The sequence below is a fragment of the Crinia signifera genome, chromosome 1, assembly GCF_055691185.1.
Source record: "Crinia signifera chromosome 1, ASM5569118v1, whole genome shotgun sequence".
Lineage (NCBI taxonomy): Eukaryota > Metazoa > Chordata > Amphibia > Anura > Myobatrachidae > Crinia > Crinia signifera.
The window spans coordinates 196,542,289-196,568,636 of NC_139217.1; the positions used below are offsets into that span (position 1 = coordinate 196,542,289).

Genomic DNA, 26,348 nt, shown 5'->3' on the forward strand with positions numbered 1-26,348 from the left:
GTTTTGGCATGTCTTTTATTATAATCCTGACACCAAGACACAAATCTTCATTATCAGAAAACTCCATTCATAAATAAGGTTTTAAGAAATAAATGAAATTACAATATTCTCTGTAACCATAGTCTTCTGGTCGAGTAGAAAGAATGGCAAAACAATGTTACTAAAGATTTGTGCTAAGAAATATCTTATGATGTCTCATTCACTGCCATTTGCACTCCAGCACGAGATTCACCAGCAGCAGAATATTGCTTTCCAAATGACTGTTGAGCTGACACTGAGCTATTGCAAGCAGGGCTGCCATCAGAAATTGTGCGGCTTGAGACTGACAAAATAGGCAGGGCCCTCCTTCCCTTTCTCAAACACCTGGAATGCCTGGTGAGACTAGTGCTGACTATTCAACCTCTACATTGCTTCAAGGGAAAAACGAACTTTGTTTATGACCAATATACTTTTTAAACTCCAGTCCTGTGCCCTCTTTCTGTCTGGGACTGGAGTCCCCGCATGCACAGGGAAGTATACTAATGATACTTGACATGTATACTTGGACAGATTGACAATACTCTTTCAGGAAAAGCAATTTGAAACTTTGCAGTAACATGGAAAAGACAGCATTGGTGCACCAAAGTCAAAAGTGGAAATTTACTGAAGGTTGAGCCTTCTATTACCTCTTTCCCAATAGAAGAGTGCATGGTACCGGTTCCTTGATAAATACATACCGTAAATACTCTTAATGCATGCATGATAATGTACCAGACTAATAACTGTAATGCACTCTATAGAAAACACCATAGTCCTGTGCAGTAGGTACTGTAACATATGTACAGTATAATGTATAGTACGAGTACACATTCAGGAACCTAATCCAAGGAGAAGAAGAGGAGGAAGAAGGAGGGGAAAGGATGATGATGAGGAGGAAAGAATGAGAAGGAAGATAGGAGGGAGGTGGAAGGGAGGGGGCAGCCAGTGGGGCCTAACAGAGGTTTTGCTTTAAACCTATGGGCCAGTCCAACCCTGGGGTGTGGTATATGGTCCCGACAGTCAGATCCCGACAGTCATTAGCCCGACGTCAGGATCCCGACTGGCCAGACTCAGACAGCGGGGCGAGAGCAACAAAGCCCCTTGCGGGCACGGTGGCTCGCTACGCTTGCCACCTATTCTATTCTCCCTCTATGGGGGTCATGGACCCCCACGAGGGAGAATAGCCGGTGGCCGCCGGGACCCCGAGTGTTGGGGTTTTGACTGTTGCGATCCTGATGGCGGGTAATATCTGTCAGGATGATAACTGTCGGAAAACTGTCAGGCACCCCAACCCTGTGTGTGCCGCATGATATGGTTAGTGATCTTTTTTTATTCCGGAAAAACATGGATATTGACCTTGGATGGATGTGTACTCAACCTTGGGTAAGATACATTGTAATAATACTGTATGTGCCTTTTAAGAATTATGCACTACAGTTAGCAGCATGCCTGATTTATAATACTATTGTGTATGTTGTTAGCATACTCTACTACAAAATATTACTTTAAATATATATATATTTTTCAATTATAACCTTTTTCCATTATACAGTACTTAACACAATATCACAAAATGTAGTTTTCACATATGCAATAAGCCAAGTCACCACCATTTTGTAAAATAAACCTACTTGATAGTTCAGCTCAACTATATGTATTAAGAGCCTTTTTTTTTTTTTGGGGGGTGGGGGGGGGGTGATTTAAGGGAAATTTTTTTTTTTTATTATTATTATTATGTAAAAAAGCTATAATTTAATTGATCAACCTATTTTGAAAACTCAAAAGAATACCATTTTTTTTGTGTGTGTCATTATAACCATTATCATGTATTGGCCCTATAGACAACATATAATTCACAGCGTACACAATAGTGGATGGTTGAGCATGTGCCTTAATTAGTCATTTAGTACGTCAATTGCTTTAGCCATCTGGACTAAAACATGGATATCCTTAAAATATTGACTATAATGGGAGAGTGTGGAAAACTGCAATATAGAGTTCAGTTCTAAAAACATTTCAGCAGCTTTAACTATTGAAGAAAGGTGTGCATCAAGTGCTAAATTTGTATTAATATTTAAATAATGATGATGATTGATGGACCATGATACTTTAATACTGTACAAGTATAATTATATGTAGTACATTATGACTTTCAAAAAGTGGCATCTAAAGTCCAAAAATTACTTCCCATGGGTTGTCAATATTAATCACCAGTGTCAGCAGCTCCCCAGGGCTAGATATATATATTCTAAAATGAAATCTAATTTGGTTTCATAAACCTAATATGACAATACGCCATCCTGTAGCTTGTATTAAATAGTCATTAAATTAATTACATTATTCTGTCTCAATTAGTTTGCATATTTCAGTTCAGATGAGCCCTTCTTAAAACAATTTTATTTTTAATTTTCTTTTTACGGCTAGATTTTGTTTTCTTTCGTAGGGTTCTAGTTTACAAAAAAAAAAATGTTTTAGAAACTACACAGTTTATATTACACATCCTTTTATTCACTCAGGAAGATGCCAGACCTACTGTATTGAATAAGTAATACACTTTGGTGGCAAAGGAATATAATTCCACAATAATATCTACAGAACTTATGGTTTTATGCAAATATGTTGTTATGTATATAATCAATCTGGAAGCCATTCCTCCACAGAGTTTTCTAGACTTCTGTTTTTGTATGTCTCAGGGCTGCATCTTAGCATTAGCAAAACTCTGTTTGTTCTCACCAGCTATTAAACTCCCAACCCCACAGACAGGATATTACATTCTCTTCCTCCTCTCTATTTATTCCCATTTTATTCTATAAATCCATACAAATACCCACTGACATCAAGTGTTATGAATCTAATAGATAATGAAGTCATTACCTCTTGCAGTATCCTCTTCATTTTGAGCAGTAATGTCTTTACAGATGTACAGTCTTGCATCATCAATCTAAAAGGCAATGACTCCAAACCAGTACTATCTTCCTGTGCAAAGGGCCATTCCAAAGATGGGCTGTTGGGCATTTGGCAGACATGAGGGCACTTAGCATCATCTTGATCATTCTCTTTTGGCAAATTTAAAAAGAGGTTTCTAAAAAATAAGAAAGGGGAAAGCCATTACAATTTGAAACTTGAATGCAAAACAATAAGTATAAGCTTACCTTTGTTACAGAAAAGTTCTATTTATAATCTACACAATAATGCATTTATTCACTCAATCCTGAAAATATTGCCAATCAATTACATATACACAACTTATTTGTGCAAAGTCCAGGGGCATTTTAACAGAGGGCCCCTGTGCAGACTCCAGGTGGGCCCCCTCCTCATCACGCTGCAGTAGAAGCCGGCATTGTTCCAGAGCCTACTGTGCTTGAGCAGGTCTCTGAAAATATGTCACTTGTCATATTCTGGGGGCAAAATACCTACTGCACATGCGTGGTGGCCATTTTGACAGTGATTTTTTTTTTTCCATGGTTGTAGCTCCAATGCGGAACTATGGAAAGGTAAGTAATAAAACATGAGTGTAGTGTGTGCTGTCTGGGCCCCACTAGGACCCAGGGGTCCATGTGCACTGCAAACATTGACCCATTATAGAAATGCCAACACCACACATTGATGTCCACAGTACACAAAGCAGTGAAACAATGCTGAATTGCACTATCTTGAGGTGTCATGGACAGCAGTGAGTGCCATTGCTTTAGATAAATGCACTTCTCTGACAACTGCCATGTTTTATCTCAGGGCAGAATGTGCTGACACTAAAACTGCTGTTTCAGAGGTTTGACCACATTCCCCATATGTTTTAAGCTCCAAAATTCTAAAAATTTAGAAGCTTGTACCCAATAGGCAATGCCATCTATCAAAGCCTATGGTCTTCTTTACACATGATTCACAGTATCCCTGGAGGCTCACACATGTGCTGGACAAGGAGCTGCTAATCCGCAGTAGAATCCTAGGTCATAAAGTCTATGCACCACAAAAGACAGCTCATCAGAACTGATGTCCGTTCTCTACTCTACAAGCATACAGCATAAATAAACAATGCTATGCATGCAATAAGTAGCAAAATGTATGCTACCATGTGGGATGCATGATGCATCCCAACCTCATAATAAAGTATGAAAACAAAATAACCCATTGAACTTCTATGAGTGTGAATTTTAATAAAATAAACATCTTAAGGCCCCATACACTGGCCCTTTTTGGGCGATGTCATCCGTTTCCAATGGATCGGGTCGTGAAATTGGTCCAAATTGAAAGTATGTGACATGCCGTCGGGTCCCAAGCGTGGTCCCAAGTGCATATGATCCAGACCGTGTGGTCACACCGATGGGACATAAGATGATGCAATCGGACCCATCAGCAGCACATCGCCAATGCTTTTTAGCACCCACGATGTGTTGGTCCAATCCATAGGTGTGTGCCAGCGGTAAAGCACCCCCGCAGCTACTCTAAATATAGCCCAATGTTGGGTAACCTGCCTAGTACACACCGTAGGACATGCTGCTGTCAGTCATAAGAAACAATTGAAAAGAATTGCATTATGGCAGCGGTGGGGAACCTCCGGCCCCTGCAGCCGGTCTGTGTGGCCCACCCGCCCGGCCTTTGTGCAGGGATTCAAGTACAGGGGAAATCTTGCGAGAGCTACCGACCTCTTGCAAGATTTTCCCCTGTACTTGACTTCCTGCACAGCCGCCGGAACACACAGATCGGAGACACTTAAACTTTGGCAGCTGCTGGACCATGGAACGGCTGCCACATGGCAATTTGTAAGTGTGTTTTTTTTTTATATGGCCCCCGAGGCATTTTCTGCCAATACAAATGGCTCTTGTACCCAAAAAAGTTCCCCACCATTCCTTATGGGAATCATCAGAAATAAACAACAGTGTAGAAAGTTTTATGTGATCCTGATCTTGCCTTCAATATGAACCTGGACAGCGCTGATATATACTATAGTAGTTTAACATAACAATGCTGGTATAGAAAAAAACACATACTGTACTGTAGCTGCACTCATTAAGCTGTTTGCAATCTGGGAATTATAATCATACATCATACAGTATATATATATATATATATATATATATATATATATATATATATATATATATATATATATATATATATATATATATATATCATGAGAGGGGCCCATAGAAGTAGATACTGAGCAGCCTGCTGTTATTGATGGAAACATTTCCATGGAACTAGTTTTATTTATAAAAAATATCCACAAAGCAATAATTATAGAAGACAGGGCAGCATCTGACAATGAGCAACAGATGTGCCTTCTGTAGTCAGTTTGTTTTATTTCTGCTACTTATGACAATAGTCATATCTATAAACCATTACACAGCACTGATAATAGCAAAAGATGAAAAGGTTGGTTATTTAAAATGCTACTTACATTCATGGCTAAATTAGTTAAATTGTTTTATTATATCCAAATACAGGTTGAGTATCCCTTATCCAAAATGCTCGGGACCAGGAGAATTTTGGATAACGGATTATTCCGTATTTTGGAATATTTTAATATTTCAATGATGTATTTTGAAGTATCTTGCATTTATGCTGTATAAACACATAATATACACACAAATATATTTTATTACCACATAAAATACACACAAATATATTTTAATTGTTCAAAAAACAAGGTTTCAAAACGTGAAACAAAATGTGTGTACTATCTCAGCACTGAATTTGAATGCCAAGCAATCATTGTCTTGCACATATATAGTGCCAGTTACATATCATGTCCCCAGTGATGCTGTTACAAATGTCCCCAGTGAGTTTTTAGCAAAAAAATAAAAAATTTTCACTTTCTGGAATGTCCGTATTTCGGAATAATTCGGATAACGGATATTCGGATACGGGATACTCGACCTGTAACATCATGTTAATTCTTATAGTTTGCACATATTTTCCACACTACCGATATATTTTATTAATACGAATGAGAAAGTATGAGTTCCTAAATGTACATCGCACTAGAAAATAAGAAGCAGTGTACAGAAATGCAATAATCTGTATATAACACAGATAATCACAATGACCAGCTTCAGATATGGCTGTAAATTGGGAGTTTTAGCATACTGCACATGTGCGGAAACTGAATATACACAAATTTGTGTATCTCCGGGTGAGATATGTTGGCTGAATCTCTTCTTGCATGAAATGGGCATTTGTAGGCAGCAACATTGCAGTTGCATGCAAGAGATCTGTCTCACAGGAGTATCCCGGGTTTGTTGCTAAGGTTTTGCTAACTCTTTCTGCACGTTACATCAGCCCCACCTGCAGCGCCCAGTACTTATGTATTAACATACTGTATGTGATGAGCAATGCAAGAAGTAGCTCTTCCGATAAGAGTTGCTCTTTGTCTGCAGCCACGGTGCATGCTGGGATGGATCTGTGTCGGATCCCACACACAACTGGACTGCAAGGGGATACCCATAGGCTTCCATGCTGTAAAGCTAGCTACATCGGAGTTCCGCCAGAAAGGAATTTAGCACCTTATTCTAGTCTAAACATTCTGTGTATACACATGTATGCCCATGTGCAGCCACTTGGTGCGAACGGACACGGAATTGATTATTACCCATCCTGTCCGCACCTAGTAGTGTGGGCGGAGGGCATGGTGCAGCAGCGAGGGGCTGCACCCATGGGAACGCCCAGTATATTATGGGCATCCCCATGATAATGCACCAGGGGATGGGCAGCTGACATCAGCGGATTTTTTAAGCTTTGCTTGTCAACTAGAATGACCCCCTTGGAATTGGAAACTGCTGTAAAAACCAAGGTTTGTACAATGCAGCAGCAGCTGTGGCTTTTCTCATGCCGACACCCGTTTTGCGTCATCTGTGGCTTTGTATGTGTGTAAAGTACTAATGCCGGTGCTATAAAAGTCACAGCCTCGCATTTCTAGGGCCAGCTTCAGTAATGCAAAAATCAAGGAGACCAAATACATTTATATTGTTTTTTTGCAGGGTAAATACTGTCTGCTTCTCATGCCATATGGCGTTTTGATGTTGGGTGTATGAGGGCACATATGTAAATGCTGTATTTTGCGATAACATAAAAAATAGAAAATAAAACGGTGAATCAAAACGAGGTCATCTTCTTAAATATGGGATGTGAGCAGAATTGCAAATGAAAGATATCAATAGTGCTTTTATAGTATTACATTTGGGAATATTGGGTTTATGTTCTCGTTTATTATTAAAGCACACAGGAACAACACGCTGAGTGTGACTTCGGCTTTTAAAAATGTTAATTAGAACTGAGAAAGAAACTGGTGAATACTAATTAGCTCATTTCCATACTGAAACACAGCCTCATAAAGGAACCAAAGTCCACATTTGGGGGCTAATTCAGCATGGATCAATTAGAGAATACCCAAATCTAGCGATTATCAAAAGACTGTGCATGCGTACGGAATTAGGCAAAGTGGCGGGAGCTTGACAGACAGGAAGCCAGAGTTTGGGGGTGGCAACCTGCTATTTTACCTGGGTGTGGTGGAAAAAACAGAGACGTGCCCAGGTGTTTTTAAGATGGTCGACCAAATGATCCCATTCCTTTTGAGGAGGGTCTGTAATGTCAGTGACAGCCTGTCTCGGTTGCAGATTAGCTGCAATTTCTCTGGGTAGCGATCAATACTGAATTAGGCCCTTAGAGAATTTTTAGTGCCCTATCTGAATCCATCATGGGACAATTGTACAGGAAGATTGTCAAGTCAAGTAAAAATAAGGTGACCAACCGTCCTCCTTTTGTAATTTTTTGTCCTCCCTCGAAAAGTGTCCTTTTCGATATTGCCCTTCGCAACATTGCTGTGGAGACTTCCGCAATCAGACCTCTCTGATCGCGCAGTACTGTTCCTTTTTTGGGCTCAAACAGTACCTTCTGCACATGCACAGAAGCACTGTACACGGCTATAATATAATAGCCATGTAGGAGCAGCTGCGCACACCTGCCCACCCGCAGCTGAGTCTAGACTCCAGTTAGCAGCACGCCCAGCCCAGGCCCTGTCTCACAGGTAAGAGACAGCTCAGGGCACAGTGGACATATTGGAGTTGGAGGCAGCAGAGAATGAGGAAGAGGGGGGAGAGATATCAGTGCTGATATGTGTAAATATGTTTTGAATGGGGATATACAAAATGGTGTTCGCTTTTATTTTTCACAGTACTGCTGCTTCGGCATACCGCCCAACTGTCCCGCTTTTTGCTGGAACCTGCCTGGGGTGGGAGAAGAGGGCAGTTGGGAGTCCCCCTGTCAACTGTGAATAGCACACAGCGTGTATTCCTGCAGCCAGAGGGGCTAGCATGGACAGCAGCTCACAGAGCAGCTGGCCTTGCCCCCCCCCCCCCCCCCCCGCAGTGAACATGAATTTGTCCATCTAAGAAGGATTTTGTCAGAAAGAGTGAACTACAATAAAGCCCATAGTGTTGATGAATACGGGACTTTGCTACAATATTCTCATCTGTCGATGGTTTTAAGTTTTTAGTGTTAAATGATAAGCAGTATACTGATATGGCGTAAGAAACAAACAACAGCATTTAAGAGCAAACAACTGTTTTCAGTTTATCATGCATTTATGACTGTCATTTGAAACATGACAGGTTTTATGACTAATCCTATTATGACAGAGGTGGATACAGTATTTGTGCATGTATATGTGATTACAAAGTACAAGTATATAAATGACAGATAAAGGATAGACAAAGATTTTACTACAGTACATCAAATGTTTACATACTATACTGCACAAGGAAATAACGGATGGCAACTATAATAACCTGGCATTAGTTAGACATCATCCATTATATTTCTGCACAGATTTGGAGATACTAAGATTTGGAGGAACAATAATAGGTTATTTTGAAAAGTCTGAAATGACAATTTGGCTTGCTGTGTTACAGCATAAATCTTCTTGTCTCTGAAAAGCATATACATTTAATTTACATAGGTTCCCAAGACAATCTCTCCCAAACAGTGGTGGCTACAACTTACATGTGGAAACAGCCATCATCCCAGATACCGGCAACTGTGAAACAGAACCAGCAGGTACAGGGACCGGCACATGAGCATACCCCCCCCCCACACACACACACACACACACACACACACTTTAATGGACTGCTCTTTTGTGTAAGAGGTAAGTCTGGTGGCAGTAGGGCAGCACTGCCATCTGTATCCAACTAGAAAATGTGCACATACAGTATATCAAGTGTGCAGTATCTGGGCCACTCGCTATTCCCTTTCATGAGAGATAGCACAAATATACCTGTCACCCTTAACCACTCCTTCACTTATTATGGTGCATCCCCCTCTACCTCTCCCTACTTATGGACATACTACACTCATGCAAATAGAATTTCTGCACATAAAATACTTGTATATTTTGACAGGAATAAAAAATGAAAATAAAAACATCTACTATAAAACAATATAAAAATTATGTCTTGCACTCCAAGACTGTAGCCGATCGATGTCCTCCTGGATTTACCAAACCCCACACAGCTCTAGAAAATAATGAAGGACATCCAATGGCGCTGTCAACAAATACCGAAACTGTTCACAGTCTTAACCATGGGCTTCCTGTTGTTTTAAGATGAATTTTGCCCCAAGTTTATATTTCCAATATCAGGTGCAGCTTCCTAAGTCACCATACTGACCGTATAGCAGAGCCCTATATTCCCATCAAAGGTTTCTTTAACAGACAGATACACTTTCTCCCTTTCACAGGCTCCAAAGTCTTAAGTCACACCCAGTGGCGGCTTGTACCTTATGGCAGGAGGGGGTCTGCCGCTGGCTGCGATGACGACACCCCCTCCTGGTCTCTGCTACAGACACAGCGTTCTTGGTGCCTGTACTATGATGACAGGTACCAGGACTGGCGCATGTGAAGTACTGACCTCTGAACTACACATAGAAGGGAAATCACAGTCCCCAGCTCAGCAGCCCATAGAGAGGCATCCTGGAAGGAGGGAAGTTTTAATGCTTCATCTTGAGAGACATATAAGGCATCCTTGCCCTATGTCCCAAGACTAATATAAGCAATATAATCTAACAGAGTTGCAGAACAAGGGACATGCAGAGTTATAAGAGGTTATTTAACCCACTCCTCCCTGGCACCCCCTATAAGTCTAGCAGTAACGTGTGGGCTCTGCAGACCCACATTTCTGCTTAGAATCGGGGTAGCCTTAAAACTGTTAACAAGTGACACACACAAACACGACTAACATATAACATAATTACTGTTAGCAACATCTGCCTGCCACCTTGGTTTTAAATGTGTGAACCCCACCTATGTATGTCAGTATTGTGTTTTTAATATATTTTCGCAGTCTTTTATAAGATACCCAATAAAAGTTAAATTTTATTCTTTTCTTTGGTGCACCATCTAAAGGACATATCTTTTTTCTCTCTCGAATATTGTCTCTAATCCATGTCCGAAGGTAGCACACCCCTGTCTTGAGAATACCCATATTCAAGCATTATAGATCAAGGGGTCCTCTAATGATATCTAGTAGTCTTGTGCGATTGACCTAAACCAAAACCCCCCCTTTTTATGAAAGGGAAATACAGGCTGGATAATTAGGGTGGGAGTGGGATTATTGCGTCTCCAATACCCACAATAGGAGCAGCTGGGTCAGTAGCCAGGGATGGAGAGGAAAAATAGCCTGCACTCCCCTACTCACCCCAGAAGAGATGTTGCACTGACACCAGAGGTGGTGCCGGTCACTGTCCAGCGACTCCAGCAGATGCCCTTTCCCCCACAGCAGAGTGTCCGAGGCAGGGGGAGATGGATGTGCCATGCAATGAGTAAAGCCACAGTGCAGTCCAGGCTGCAGATACGTATTTCTGGGGCTGGACGCCGAGCGGAGTTATGACTTGAAGTCCTGTGGGGCAGCTGCTCATTACATATGCATTATGCCTTTGAAATGAGTGGCTGCCAGGAGAGTATAAGGAGGGAAGCCACACAGAGCCTGGAAGGGAAGCCTCGCAGGGGTGGTCGCAGTGCCGAGACACAGCGCAACCATCCATAACCCCCAGAGATTTCATTTTTACCCCATTTGGGGTAATTTACCCCGATCCCCCGACCAGCGTTATAGAGGGAGTGGAGACATGTCCAGTATAAAAGGGTCTTTATTTCCAAAATTAATATTGGAAATATGTTAAATGCCTCCGTTTTCATTGCAAAGCAGTAACAAAAAAGAGTACTCTAGTGCACTAATACTTGAAAAGATTTAAAGGGGTATTCAATCTGAGCTCACGGCTGTCGACCCTGTCCCATTCTTAGTCTGCTCGACCGAGAAATTACAGGAGAGATTCAATGTCCCGCCTGCAGTGGGGCGAGAAGGAGGCGTGGCGGGGCGAGCTGCAGCCGAAAGCTCAACATTTCCCGGCCGTTCTCGGCAGAACGAGACAGACTGCTTTTGAAGTCGAGCTCATTCTTTCGAGGAAGACAGCATTGAATAGGGCCCGGCAGCTATCTCCCCCATTGGGAGATGCTCGCCGGTGATTGAATACCCCCCTAAGGGACCTTTTTCACAATATTATTTTTTGCACTCACACATTATGTAGTATTATATACATTAAACATCAGTATACCACTACAGATATCAGTGATTTGCATCAACCTCTGTATTTTTTGAATGCATCAGTAGTTCCAATAGGGTTACTTGTAAGCTGTGAAAAATAACCAATAATATGTTAGCACCTTCACTGTTTTTTCTTTTTTGGGGCACTTTTTGAGCTGATCTCATGCCAACAATAATATATCTATTTATTTGTGAAGTAGTTCGCATTTCCTGAAAATAAAATTAGTATGCTTATTTCTCCTCTCAAGGCAAAGATAATCTACCCAAAATGGCCAAAAAATGTTTTTCAATTGAAATTGCAAGAGAAAGAACAAAAGCAAATGAGTGTAATTTTCCTTGTAACCACTTCCGAGAAATTCTTTGTGGTTCTTGCTTCTTTAATCCACCTCTCCATAACAGCAAAAAGCTGTATTCCACGCACAGGTTTTCATAATGAACTCTGGTCTTGAAAATGAGAACGCATTTTTCTTTGCTTGAATGAAATGCATAAAGTATGTAGGAATAAAATAATAGCTCAACATGGCATACCATTTTGAATAATGGACAACCAACCAGACAAATAGACAAACACCCATGTTTAGTTATACCATGATGTACTGTAGCTGATTAAATACCCAAATCTATAGACTTTGTAATTCTTCCTATAGTATAGGGGTTGAGACACTGTAGAGCGCTTTAAATGCTTTCTCCCTCATTTCCTGGATTTTAAAATGCACTGCAATGACAAACCAGGAAGGGGCAGAACTAAATGATAGCATTGCAGCTCTTATGTAAGGATATCATTAGGCCGAACGGGAACAAGCAACTTCAATTGTAAAACAATGTCACTGTAAAACAATGTTTATAGATTTTATGAAGATAAGTGGCCGAGTCACAAAAATTAGATTATAACTAAAACAAGAAAGTTTGATACATTGAGCCATACACAATGTTGTAAATTATATTATAATATCAGAGCCGGCCTTAGGAATAGGCAAACTAAGCAATTGCCTAGGGCATTTGGAATGCCTAGGGGCACCAGCAGCTTCTGCTGATTAAAATGATATGCAGCATGGCTATATTCTGTGTGTGACTGAGGCTGAATCTAAATATGAAATAGTGTATTCATGGAAATCACTGTTACATATGCAGGTACAGACACAGTCGCACACAGAATATATTCATGCCACATATAATTTTAATCAATGGAAGCTCCTTGTGTGTGCTGGTCATAACAATGCAAATAAGACAAATTTTCAGCAAAAAAGACACCCAACGTTAGCAGAACTGGCCAGGAGCTGCATGGTCTATTGAGGCAAGATGTATGAGGAAACATCTGTATCCAAGCATAGGCAGAGGTCACAGTGTTAGTGGCTGTGCGAGTGCTGTCTGCGGGTGGGTTGGTTGTGCAATAGTATTCGGCATATGTGTAATGGGCATTTTGTGTGTCATGTATAAATGCATTAATAATGTGCGACATATGTGTAACAGGCATTATGTGTGTCATGTGTATAAGGGCATTAATAATGTGCAACATATGTGTAATGGGCATTATGTGTGTCATGTGTCATGTGTCAGGATTTTCTAAGGGTATAATGTGAATAATGTTAAGGAGTAATGTACATAAGGTAAAGTGGTACTACTGTGTGATGTAACGTGAATAAGGGACACCACTGTGTGGCATAATTTGAATTGGGGGTAGAATTGTGTGGCCATGCCCCTTTCCAGCAAGAACACTGTTGGGCTGCACACCGAATGTGTGCACTGTTTATATTTAAAATATTGCGGGTAGGAGCACCAAAATGATGACTGCTATGATGAGGGTTGATGGTGTTGGGAAAGGGGAGCGGGGTCAGAGGCGGTGCTAGGGGGCACCAGCCAAAATCTTGCCTAGGGAGTCATTTAGGCTAGGGCTGGCTCTGTATAATATAATATACTAAATTAAATACTAAAGTATTGATACTTTCAGAGCAATCTTGCATTGAAAGTTCACTTCTGTCCAGCACAATCTGACTAGGCAATGCAGCCAACTGTTTAGAGTAGACTATTTATCTTCGGCTAAAATACTTCCAATCTAGAATCTGCTCTGAGAAAAGTAAATAAAGGAGGATCTACTTCTTTTTGTGTGTTTGCCCTATTACTAATTTACAAGACATCAATATATCACTTTGATTTCCTGAGAATGGTTGAGCATGCACATCTAAATCAGCTTCTGGCAACAGTAATGGGTAGATAGGGAGGAACTGCACATTTCTTTTCCTGTGAAGATTAACTAACCATGAAACAAATTGTACTGTACTGTAATTATAACTAACCAGAGCCACATTTGTCAAACAATAACAGCGATTCAATGTTAAAAACTTTTTTTCTTTAAGTTTTTTAATTAAATTATGTATGTTATTAAAGGTTTTTCCAATATTCCAATACTTCAACAGTAAATATAATAAGTTAACACTCCTGGTTTTGCCTTTAATATTTTCATAACTCGCAAAATTTGGGAGAGGAAGGGGCACTGTGTGTGGCTTGTGGGAGAGATGGCGTGACAGTGCCTGAAACGCTGCACTATCCCACCAACACCAGCAAGGTTGAGCAGTGTATTTCTGTTTTAAATGTCCGTTAGAGGTTGTATCCAATTGATCGTGGGTAATTAGCCCTGCTAAGCCAGTGCCCATGCAGGTTTATGAGGGATTTTGGTTCACCTGCTGGAGGCCACAGAACGGGGCCGCAGTGGTAAAAAAAATATAGAGATTTCACTGAACCTATGTGTTTTTGGTAAATGTGTTTTTTTTTTCCAGGTAATTAATTGTATAAGTGGGTGGCAGATATGATGCTATGCCATCCACAACAGGAAGTGCCTAATCTGCAATATTGATTATGTAGTCTGCAAGAAGGACACATTTCATGCACCTTTGTGGAGTCCTCTCGTGCCTCTCACACAACTTTATTACCAGAACCAGATTTAATAAAATGGGGGATTAGAACCTGTTGATTCCAATTAACCCATAGTAATTGTGCTTGTACAGTACCTGCAGTTGGCAATCACGGCAGCTAACACTGTTTGGAAGCTGTATACTCTCTTACTGTAAGTAAACTGCAAGTAAATGCAGTGAGTGAAGTTACCTCCAATACATTCCTCTGCCCAACCACGATTGTGATAAGTGGTTTTCACCTTATGTTATGATGGAGGGGGGCTGGAACTCTTTCAGGTACTTCTGTACTTTCACGGCGCCAGCATGGCGCCGCGCGTCAGAGTCCCCTTGCCGGGCTCGCTTCGCTCGCCCACACTGCGGGCTCGGTGGCTCGCTACGCTCGCCACGCTAATTAAAATCAACTCCATGCCAACATGGATAGTGGAGGTATGAACTATCCATGTTGGCATGGCGTTAACTCCGTTTATTTAACTTAATTAGTGGCGAGCGTAACCCGGAAGTACGCGCGGCGCCATGCTGGCGCCGTGAAAGTAAAGAAGTACCATCTTTCAGTATTGGGTCCTGGTAGCCATTAAAGTCTCTGTTTACAACTGGCGTATTTCTAGTGCGAATATAGTCATTAGGTCTACAGCAAGATGGTCAATAAGCATTGGGTTGACACCATTAGGTCGGCATGCTGAAAGGTCGACATGGGTCTAGGACGACATGGGTTTAGGTCAACAGGTCATTAGGTCGACACAAGCATTAGGTTGATATGGGCAAGGTCGACAGTCAAAAGGTCAACATGGGGTTTTTCGCTGTTTTTTGAGCTGACGTGTCCCGACAGGCAGTACTTCATGCCCTACCATCCACTAAGGCATGGTGGGAGAATAAAATAGTGTGCCGAGCATAGGGAGGCACCATGCCCGAAGCATGGCAAGCGCAGCGAAAGATGCGGTACTTGTGTATTATAGCGGCGCCCCCGATTTCCATCGCGGCCTTCACAGGTATCCGCGTGCGCTCGCCACGCTTTGGGCTCGGTGTCTCGCTACGCTCGCCACACTTTCTATTCTCAACTCAACGCCGACGTGGATAGTGGGGGTATGAAAAGGTCGGAGGACGCGTACCGCCGCCGCTCGCCACGCTTCGGGTTCACGTTTATAGTGGGGGGGTGGCGTGGGGGTGCATTTAACATTGTAAGCACCCATTAGGGTGCTTATACAATGTTTAATCGCATCACATCGCATTGTATGGCATTGTATGCCATATACAATGTCATACAATTTTAAAATTGTATAGCATTGTACAATATCGCGCGATATCGCATCGCATACCATCGTATGCCTTATGGTATGCGATGCGATTGGCGCCGCCAAAATACACAAGTACCAAAGATGCTAGTGGGCGCGGTGCACTTCAACCTGTGTCTATGTCGACTGTGTCGATATTCGGGTAAAAACAAACAGTGAAAAAACACATGCTAACCTTTTCACTGTCAACCTTGCCCATGTTGACCTAATGCTTGTGTCGACCTAGTGACATGTCGACCTAAACCCATGTCGACCTAATGGTGTCAACCCAATGCTTGTTGACCTTCTTGCTGTAGACCTAATGATCCATACCCTTCTAGTGGAAACATAAGCAGGCATCGGTATAAGGTGAGAATTAAAGCCTTGTTCAGAGTTGTTTGCAAACCCGATGGTTTCCTACAACTCCGATAGTGGGTGCATCATCACACGCAGTAACCCCTAAGCTGCACCCTGACCCTAAAGAACCATAAAGACAAATTTCAAAAGAACAAGTGTAAATCAAATTTGAAACCACTCTGACTACAGATGAGGTTACATTTGTTTCATGTTTGACACATAATAATAAAAGAGAAGTGAAAATCTACTAAAGAATTGTTCTTTTCTTGTACCGCATAACAAAGAAGCCCGTTGGCATAAACAGTGGTCTGACTGACAGTAATATATATACTGCAAATCTAAACACACAGTTCAAATATTGCAATGAGTATATTTTCCTTTTGAAAATATGTTATTTGATGTCTATCATATTTCTTTTACTCTTGGAATTTGTCTCTGAAATTGTAGTTCACATCAAAAATACTTATAATATTGTTATAATAACAAAGATCTACAGCATTTAAGGAAGGTTATTGCTACAATCCAAGCAACACGTGTGAAATAATTACATGACACTTGCAAATACTATATTGTATATAAAAGGCTTTCAAAGAGCAGTAATAAAACGTAAAATGGCCTGGTGTGAGGCTTACTATGGGCCTTATTTTGGTTCATTCTTTCTGACAAAATCCTTCTTAGATGGGCAAAACCATGTGCACTGCAGGTGGGGCAGGTGTTACTTGTGCAGAGAGAATTAGATTTGGGTGGGGTTTTACTTCAAAGTGAGATCTATATTGCAGTGTAAAAATAAAGCAGTCAGTATTTTCCCTGCACAGAAACAAAATTACTCACCCAAATCTAATTCTCTCTGCACATGTTACATCTGCCCCCCCCTGCAGTGCACATGGTTTTGTCCATCTAAGAAGGATTTTGTCAGAAAGAATGAACCAAAATAAGGCCCTATATGAGGACTCTCCATTTCTGTCAGTGTGTTTATGAGGAAAATGATGCCCTGTGTTCCACCTTATGAACTGGCATTTTTATAATACTGCTGTGCTAAAGGAGGCGGGACTCCGACATCCTAATGCATAGCTGCAAATTCATGTAAGGACCAGTTTCTGGATCATGATACTGATGCTTTTCCGGCAACCTCTTTTAAACTGGACACATCAGGTGCCGGGGAAAATGATGCTGCAGGAGGGTTAAGCGCTGAAGTGGGAGGGGAGGAGTTGTGCTGTGGATGAAGAAGTTGCGATTCATGGGGAAGCTGAAGCTATGCTGCTTATGAAGAGAGAGGCTGCATTAAGGAGATGGTTGTGGGTGGGAGCCATGCTGCTGGAAAAGAAACAGGCTGGGGTGGGGGGGGGGGTGTGCAGACTGCAGGAAGTGACTCAGTTAAGGGAACTGCTGCAGGGGCTTGACAGCTGTGGGGGGTATCCACGCTGTGAGAGGGGGACAGGGTGTGGGGCAGTCACGCTGCGAAGGGATTATAATAATTCCACTGCTTCATATATCTCCAACCTTATCCCCATTCATACTCCCTCCCGACCCTTTTTGGCTGACTGACGATTGTCAACTCTCTGCCACTCACTGCTTCCCACGCTAGAGTTCAGGACTTTGCCTGTGCTGCACCCCTTCAGTGGAATGCACTACCTTGCTCCATTAGACTCTCCCCGACTTTGCAAAGCTTCAAACAGGTACTGAAAACTCACTATTCATCAAAGTGTACCCTTCCACTGCATAACTAGTCCTGAGGCTTGTCCTCCGACCCCTGCATTGACCATCTCTGCATTGACCATCTCTGCCACCTTACATCCCGCTATCAAGCCACCTCCCACCTGCTTGCACCTCATGTAATCTGTCTACCCTTCCTACTATATTGTAATCTCCTCAGAGCAGTGCCCTCTTCCCTCCTGTTGTCAAAGCCCTCTTCTCTTTTCTTCACATTACACTCACAGCTCTCCCATACTCAAACAATCAGTGCCTTGCCTTGTCCAAATATTCATCTCCATCTTTGACCACCAGCCCCTAGTAGTACGTTTATCAAGTCCTCATTATTTACATTTAAACTGTAATGTGTATTGAACTGTGGCACTCATTTTACCTGTAATCTATTTCTGCTAGTTATTTACTGTAATGTTAAGTTTTGTCTCCCTAAACCCGTGATAGCTAACCTATGACACACGTGTCATTCGTGAAATGCCAAGGAACTTTGACTGACACGCAGACATAGGTCCGTCTGACCAACCGGTGTGGAGAGTGAACATCGAGAAGTGCGCAAGGGAAGCGGCTAAGCCAGCACGCATGCAGCGCCGCCAAAGGTAAGGGGGCAGAGGGGGCGTTGCCTGTCCGCTGGAGGGAGCACATGTGTACGGAGCTAGCTCCTGCTCTCCTATAGTCCACTCCTGCTGCTGAAGTCGTGCCTGTGGATGCGTCGACAGGGGACTATAGACCCGCCTGCCACTGATTCCTGGCATCTGACCTGGAGGATCAACAGAGGCGACCAGAGGAGCTTTGGGTGAGGGGAGGACTGGGCTCCGGTGTACTGCTGAAAGGGGAGACCCACTCTTTCTGTCCAGGAGATCCACAGATTACCCTCCCTGGGACACCTTTCCCACACATGGGCTCTATTAAAAACTCTGCAGTCCCCAAATGCCAGACTATTCAGTGCTTCTATTGGCACTGGTAGCTGCCTTTTTGACAGGCACTGTATTAGTGCAGCCTTCTTAAATTATATCTTGCTTTTTCACATAGACTTTCATATTTATAAAGGGCATCACAGTGTGTGGCATATGTATAATGGGCATCACGGTGTGTGGCATATGTATAATGGGCATCACGGAGTGTGACATATGTATTATGGGCACCACAGTGTGTGGCACATGTATAATGGGCATCACGGTGTGTGGCATATGTATAATGGCCATCACGGTGTGTGGCAAATGTGTAATGGGCATCACAGTGTGTGGCATATGTATAATGGCTGCAGATATCACCAAATTATTGATATTTCTTCAAGTGACACGCGACTTGAGGAAGGATACACTTTTTTACGATTTTCAACACACCAAGCTGAAAAGGTTAGCCATCACTGCCCTAAACTGTTCCTTCGTATGGTGCTGTAAAACACTTGTGGTGCTTTATAAATTAAATTATAAGAATAATAATGTGTCCCAATGCGTGGTTGCTCTGGTCATGCCAAAGAAGCATCTTAGTCATTGCATGAAAAACTTGAGGAATGGCGCAATTGCACACAAGAGCGTCATGGTTGCCTACCTGACCCTCTCCATAAGGGAGAAAATGCTCTGCTCCTGGACTTCTCTGGTAATGTATGATTGCCATCACATGTTGTGACACCTTTCTTATGAATTAGCTAGCTCCCTACAGGTGATGTCAATCATACAGTACCAGGGAAGTCCAGGAACAGAGCATTTTCTCCCTCATGGAGTGGGTCAGGTAGGAAAGTATGCAATGTGCAATAAACATATTAACCTTGCAGTACTTAAAAATGCAGTAATGTATACAGTATGTACAATAGCAGTTGATAGAGATGGCATCACACTATAGCAAACCAAGACAGGAGGCCAATCACGTACGGACATAGTAAATGGTCACACGTGAACATGCAATAAACCAAACTTCTACTGTACTATAAGAGCAAGAACCTGGATAATATATGGCTTAAAAGTGTGTCTGGTGGAGTATTTTAAAACAAAGCAACCAAGTAGCATCCCGATTCACTACATGGTGTACTATTTCTTTTTTAAAGTGTTTGTCATTTTGTCTTCAGTTTCTGCATGTTATTTCAGTGTATTCTGCCTGGATTCATTCAGCCTGCACTTAGGGGGTTATTCTGATTCACTTGGCAAGGCACAATCACTCTCTAATGGACAAAGCCATGTTCCCTGCAGGTGGGGCTGATGTAGCATGTGCAGAGAGAGTTAGATTTGCATGTTTTATTGTTTCTGTGCAGGGTAAATACTGGCTGCTTTATTTTTACACTGCAATATACTGTAGATAGCAATATAGATAGTCATTTGAAGTACAAACCCCATCCAAATCTAACTGTCAGCCCCACCTACAGTGCATATGGTTTTGTCCATTAGATAGTGATTGTGCCTTTCCAAGTGAATCAGAATAACCCCCTTAGGCTGCAATCATTGTGTGTGAAACTATGCTCAGCACTCCCTGATTAGACACCTGAGACTCTAGGCCAGTGTTCTGACAGCTGTAACCCCTTATCTCACTGCTAGCAGTGGTTCAGCATTCTCCATTTGAATGCTCACTGTAATCATCTAATTCCACTCCTCAGATTACAGTTACCACCTTGTTGTTAGTCTGCCAATCAATGCAAGGCAGAGGAGATAAATATCCTGCTCTCAAATCTAGGAGTTGCCTTTAGCAAAGTAGCTACTACATTCTGATACCTGGCACCCTGTATGCTTTTTCCACAGTATTCTGACTCCAATTTCCAGTCATTGCTCTGCATCTGTGACAGTTTGGCTCCCTAGTTGTACCCAGCTTCTGCTGCCATCAGTACCACTGCCGTAGTCCGGGTTCTAGCAGTTTCCTGCTACCTGCTTGTGAAGAGCTGTATCCAGCTATCTAGTCGCTGTCTACTACTGTAAATATCCGCTGTGCAGCCTCCGGGAATCTTGACATCCAGCTGTTTCCAGACTCTCACCCTTTACTGTACAGTAGCTACACTGCAATCCTCCTACTCCGGTCCAGTTCCTGGTCATTCTCTGGTCAGCTCTACAGTACTTTGGAGATGAGTGCCTCTGGTTCCAGTCCGGTCCAGTCACCTCTGGTTCCAGTCCGGTCCAGTCACCTCTGGTTCCAGTCCAGTCCAGTCACCCCTGGTTCCAGTCCGGTCCAGTCACCTCTGGTTCCAGTCCGGTCGGGTTGTGTCTATCACTGACCACGGTCACAACTGGGTCCTCAAAACCAAGAATCCTGACACAGGCTCTATTATGTATCAAAAGTACAATATTCATGCTACAATATTTTTCAGGATCCATAAACCTCCTGCTATCAATGTTATTAATGGGCGGTGTCTCACAAAATAGCAAGGTGGGGGGAACTTTATTGTGTTTATGATGTGCTACAGGCGGCTTGCACAGCACCATAAATCCTCCACTGGTGGGAGGGGTAGCAGCATTGGGCCTGATTCAAACCTGATCATTGCTCTGCAAAAGACAACCGCTGACTAGCCAATCCCAGCCTGTGCAAGGCTGCAAATGGCTTATACAAATCCCAAAATTGGCAAACATCTGCAAATCCTTTTACAATTCACTCACCAACAAATGATTTGCCCGGTCTGTGGGTAACCCAGATCCTACTCTGCCTGTACATTAAAAACAGGCCAATCAAGGCTGGACCAGATGTTGCACATCCTCCCCTCTGCACACGCCTGTATGTTCTCTGACACTCCCAGATAAGTCGGTCACCCCCCACAGATGCCGACTTCCTGTCATTGAACTTGTGAGCAGCTTGCGGTCAGAAAAGATGCTTTAATTTCTCTCTGAATGGCCTCTGACATGTGTGCTACGATCCCTACGCATGTGCAGTCTATCAATAATCGGCTGCCTTGCAAAATTGACAGGACTGAATAACCAACCGCACCAGAATGAGCCTCAAGGTGTATTCTCTTATTCTTTAAACAAGCACAAATACTATTTTTTTTTTTTGTGCATATCACCATTCATGTCGTCAAATGGTGATATATGCAGAATATGGAAAAGGGATCAAATGAAATATTAGCCTTCTACAGGTGGCGTACATAGTAAAGCATAAAACGTTCAATAAAAGTAACATATGAAATTTATGATGCAATAATGATCCAAAGAGTCTCATTTTCCAAAACATGAATTTTATTCTCAGAAATGTAAAATGTAAGACGTAGAAGACATAGAAACAGACTACTTAAATGCGCACTGTCTGCAGACTGCATTGCAAACATTATTCTATTTAAAAGCTGCCTGCAAATCTATTTCACACACTAAAAGGGAATATTTAGCATCACCTTTCCATGAAATTGTCTAACAGGAATACATTTTGCATGACAGAACTCAGTATACACCTCAGGTCACATCTGTTCTTGCCAAAATATTGTCCTTTTCGCTTAGCTGTTACAAATTGTGTTAAGAGGACGTTAAAGGCCAGCAAATAAGTTTTACTAACCTATAACAAGCATTCACTTTCAGGGAGACACATTTTATTTATATCAATGAACTTGTTGCTCACATTTTATTGTGTCATTGACTTCTTGATTAAACCTACAAAGGATCATCCACCAGCTTCATCTATGTTTATTGATTATGTATTTATTTATCATTTAGAATATTTGCCATGTAAAGGTGCCAACAGAAATAATTGGGCTGTGTTCCTCCAACTGTAGCTCCTTTGCTTAACATCTTTGCTATCCGTATTCTACATCAGTAAGGAATGTTAAGAATACTGGTGTAGTGTGTAGGTCCGAGGAAGGAGATAAGATGTCTGTGTGTGTGTGTGTGTGTGGTGGTGGTGGTGGGCGGTGACATAAGCTGGGAACAAGCGGGGAGCATTGGCCGTGCAGCACAGTCAATGTCTGAAATAACTGTAATTACAGAATATCGTTGCATCTTGCTGTGTGTACACTTATATTATTATTATTATTTATTTATTAAGTTTCTTATATAGCGCACACATACAGTATTCCACAGCACATATTTGAACAATCACATCAGTCCCTGCCCCAGTGGAGCTTACATCTATATTCCCTACAATATGTACACGCACACACATTCATTCTAGGATTAATTGACCTACCAATATATTTTTGGATTGTGGGAGGAAACCAGAATACCCGGAGGAAACCTGCGCAAGCACATGGAGTATATATACAAACTTTGCACAGTTAGGCCATGCCTGACATCACCCAGTGTGATGTCAGGCATGACCAACTATCGGTAAGTGTGTATGCATTTACCACATAGGCAGATTGGCCTGGTGTATGTCCAGCATGAGTGATATATGAGCAGATAAGCAGAATTTATTCCAGGTGTTTCTTAATAGCAGAGAGTTTGGGGAGAATTGAGAGGAATAAGTAGTGTTGGACAGATGTGCATAATACTTCTTATAGGACATTCTCTCTACAAGGAAAGTATAGGAAAGGTTTTCTTTAGAAAATTTATTTTCCTTTTTTGCTGATGAGCCTGTATGCCAGTGATTCCCCAACTTGGTCCTCAAGGAGACCCAACAGTGCACATTTCCCAGGTCTTATCACAGATCCACAATGCGCACATCGTCTATTTTGTAAGATTGGACGGACTCCCAACTGCCCCCCCCCCCCCCCCGCAGCGGGACACTGCCGGCCGTGGGAGGGACGCGGGAACGTCCCCAAAATGCGGGACGTTCCCGCGTTTAGAGGGACAGTTCGAAGGTATGTGTATGTAATTACGTCAAAAGGGGGGTGTGACCAGTGCCCCCTTATCCATGGTCATGCCCCCTTTCCAAATTTGTACCGGTTTTATGCCCTTCAGATGTTGGAGGGTATGTAGTTATGGGATAGTTCTGAAATGTTTGTTAGTTGTAGAGAAGTATCTTTAATGAAAAGCTAAACAACACATTGGGGCTGTTATAAGAAGCAGCAGACTGCATCACATGTTTCTGTACTTCCTATGTGTTTAATAACTGCATACCTCCCAACACTCACGATTTCAGCGGGACAGTCCCGATTACCGGGTCCTGTCCCGCTGTCCCACCCGCGGCCGGAGGTGTCCCGCTGCGGGGGGGGGCAGTTGGGAGCCCCCCAATTTGACAGAATAGACGCTGTGCGCATGCGCACAGCGTCTATTCCCGGACGAAAACGGGGACGCGACTCATTTGCATAAGCCGCACCCCTCGTTTACATAAGCCGCGCCCCCTATTTCTGCAGCTACAAAGTTGGGAGGTATGTAACTGCACAACTGGATAGCGCTATAGTTTTTAATCCTGAATGGTACAGGCACAGATCCTTCTTTAACAAGGACATGTCTTAAAAGACAATTTATATTCCATTTCATTACATATACTCATAAAACCTATTGTTTAAATATTTCATAAATGATTTACAATGCCTATATTTATAAAATATATATTTTTGTACCAGTGAAGTACATCAGGTCTAAGATAGTCACTTTTTTAAGTTATTACTGGCAGCACACAGGTGGAACAGCTGCTGTCAGGGATGGTGTCAAGGAAAAGCTTGAAAAGTCACTGAAACAAAAAGGCAGTTGTGATTTACAATAAAGATATTTGTGATCCCTGCTGGCTGGAAATCATAGACATGTTTACAGTATTTCAAATAGTTTTCTGTTGTCGTGCAAATATATTTCAAATTCAGCAGGTAGACATGTTATATTGATTGCTGTGCTTTCTCTTTTTACGCTGTTTTGCCAAGGTTGGACATTTTCTTGCAAATTGTACAGTGAAGTAACGATTTTAGGAGTTATTGTTTAAGCTTTTAAGACTAAGAACAAAGAATCGAGATTGAACTAGCAGAACGGTGGCTCCTTTCTTTTCATCATTTTTATCCCTGGGGAGATCACTTGGACATTTTGTTAAAGGCTTAAAACCCATTTTGGCCTTATTTATAAAATAACCATGAACAATTTCTACGCTGCCTTGAAAGTGCACAGAAAGAAAATACTGTACCATACAATAAGCAGGCAATATCCAATCTCAGACAAAGTGAAAGAGTAACATCAAAAATATGGGGATCCCTTAGCAGAATAATCCTCTGCCATCCTACCCTATATTTTTTACAGCATACTACAGTGAGATATCTACTAATTATCCTCCCCAGACCTGTCCCCATCTGTATTGAGTCGTGTCTCTGAATGCCTTTCTGCTGTTTCATCCTGGATGTCATCTCGCCACCTCAAACTTAATATTTCAAAAACAGAATTAATTATATTTCCGCCAATAAATAGTAGTTACCGACATGATATCTCTATTGCTGTTGAGAAGATGACAATCACTCCTACCTCTCAAGCTCGCTGCCTAGGTGTTATCCTTGACTCTGAGCTTTCCTTTGTACCCCACATTCAATTTGTCTCAAAATCATGCAACATGCAGCTAAAAAACATATTCAAAATCCCCCCTTACCTTACACAAGACACTGCAAAAACTCTAATCCATGCTCTCATCATCTCACACATTGATTATTGCAATGGTCTCCTTATTGGCCTTCCCCAATACAGACTCTCAACACTACAGTCCATTATGAATGCAGCTGCAAGGCTGATCTTCCTAGCCAGACGTTCATCATCTGCAAAGCTACTCTGTCAGTCTCTTCATTGGTTACCTGAATTCTACCGTACTCAATGCAAAATCCGTTTACTTACACACAAAGCCATACACCAAACTACACCAACATACATATCTTCTCTTATCTCAAAATATCTTCCAACCCGACCTTTCCGCTACTCACAAGATCTGCGTCATCCACACTCATTACTCGCTCCCATTCCCAACTGCAGGACTTTCTTTGGGCTGCACCCACTCTGTGGAATACCCTCAAAGCACAATAAGACTCTCCTCCAGTCTCCAAACCTATAAGCGTTCCCTAAAAACGTATCTCTTCAGGCAAGCTTATCAAATTCCAGAACCTTGCATTCTGGTGGAATCGATGCAATAAAAAATACAGTATCTATCCTTCTGTATCAATGCCTATTTCCCTATAAATTGTAAGCTTGCGAGCAGGGCCCTCCTACCTTTTGACTGTCTGTAAATACCCTGTTTGTTGTATCACTGTCTCCTTTGTAAAGCACAATGGAATATGCTGCGCTATATAAGAACCTGTTAATAAATAAATAATAAAATAATAATAAAAGAACATAAAAAGCCCAACATATGTTGAAAACTGTATTAACTATCAAACAATGGCTAATGCCATTCTATTACTGTCTTTTTATTGAAAGTAGCTGTATTTTTTGCATTATAACAGCCACAGTTAGGGTTACTTCAGAGTCCAGAGCATTAGCAATTTCAGATGGGTTGTGTCTAGAATATACAGTGTTGGCCAACCCAGCCCCTCATTCTCTCATTTGTCCCTCCTTTCCTCTTGATCTATACTGCTACTACCTCTCATCTGCTCCGTCCTGCCTCTCTCTGCTCTATCGTGACTTGCTTGCTGGTCTATGCTGCCTTCCTTGTCACCCCATGCAGTGCACTGCCTCCTTCCTACTCTGAGGTACTGGCTA

The 26,348-nt window shown here is 42.0% G+C and overlaps 1 protein-coding gene across 2 annotated transcripts in view; it reads right to left on the reverse strand.

Moving 5' to 3' along the window:
* CCSER1 (coiled-coil serine rich protein 1) overlaps window positions 1–26,348 on the reverse strand; it is an 873,181-nt gene that overhangs the window by 307,632 nt on the left and 539,201 nt on the right. For both annotated transcript variants that reach the window (XM_083179106.1, XM_083179105.1), the window contains exon 6: window positions 2,893–3,100. In XM_083179106.1, the coding sequence (XP_083035232.1) occupies window positions 2,893–3,100 (208 nt within the window). The remainder of the gene's footprint in view (window positions 1–2,892; window positions 3,101–26,348) is intronic.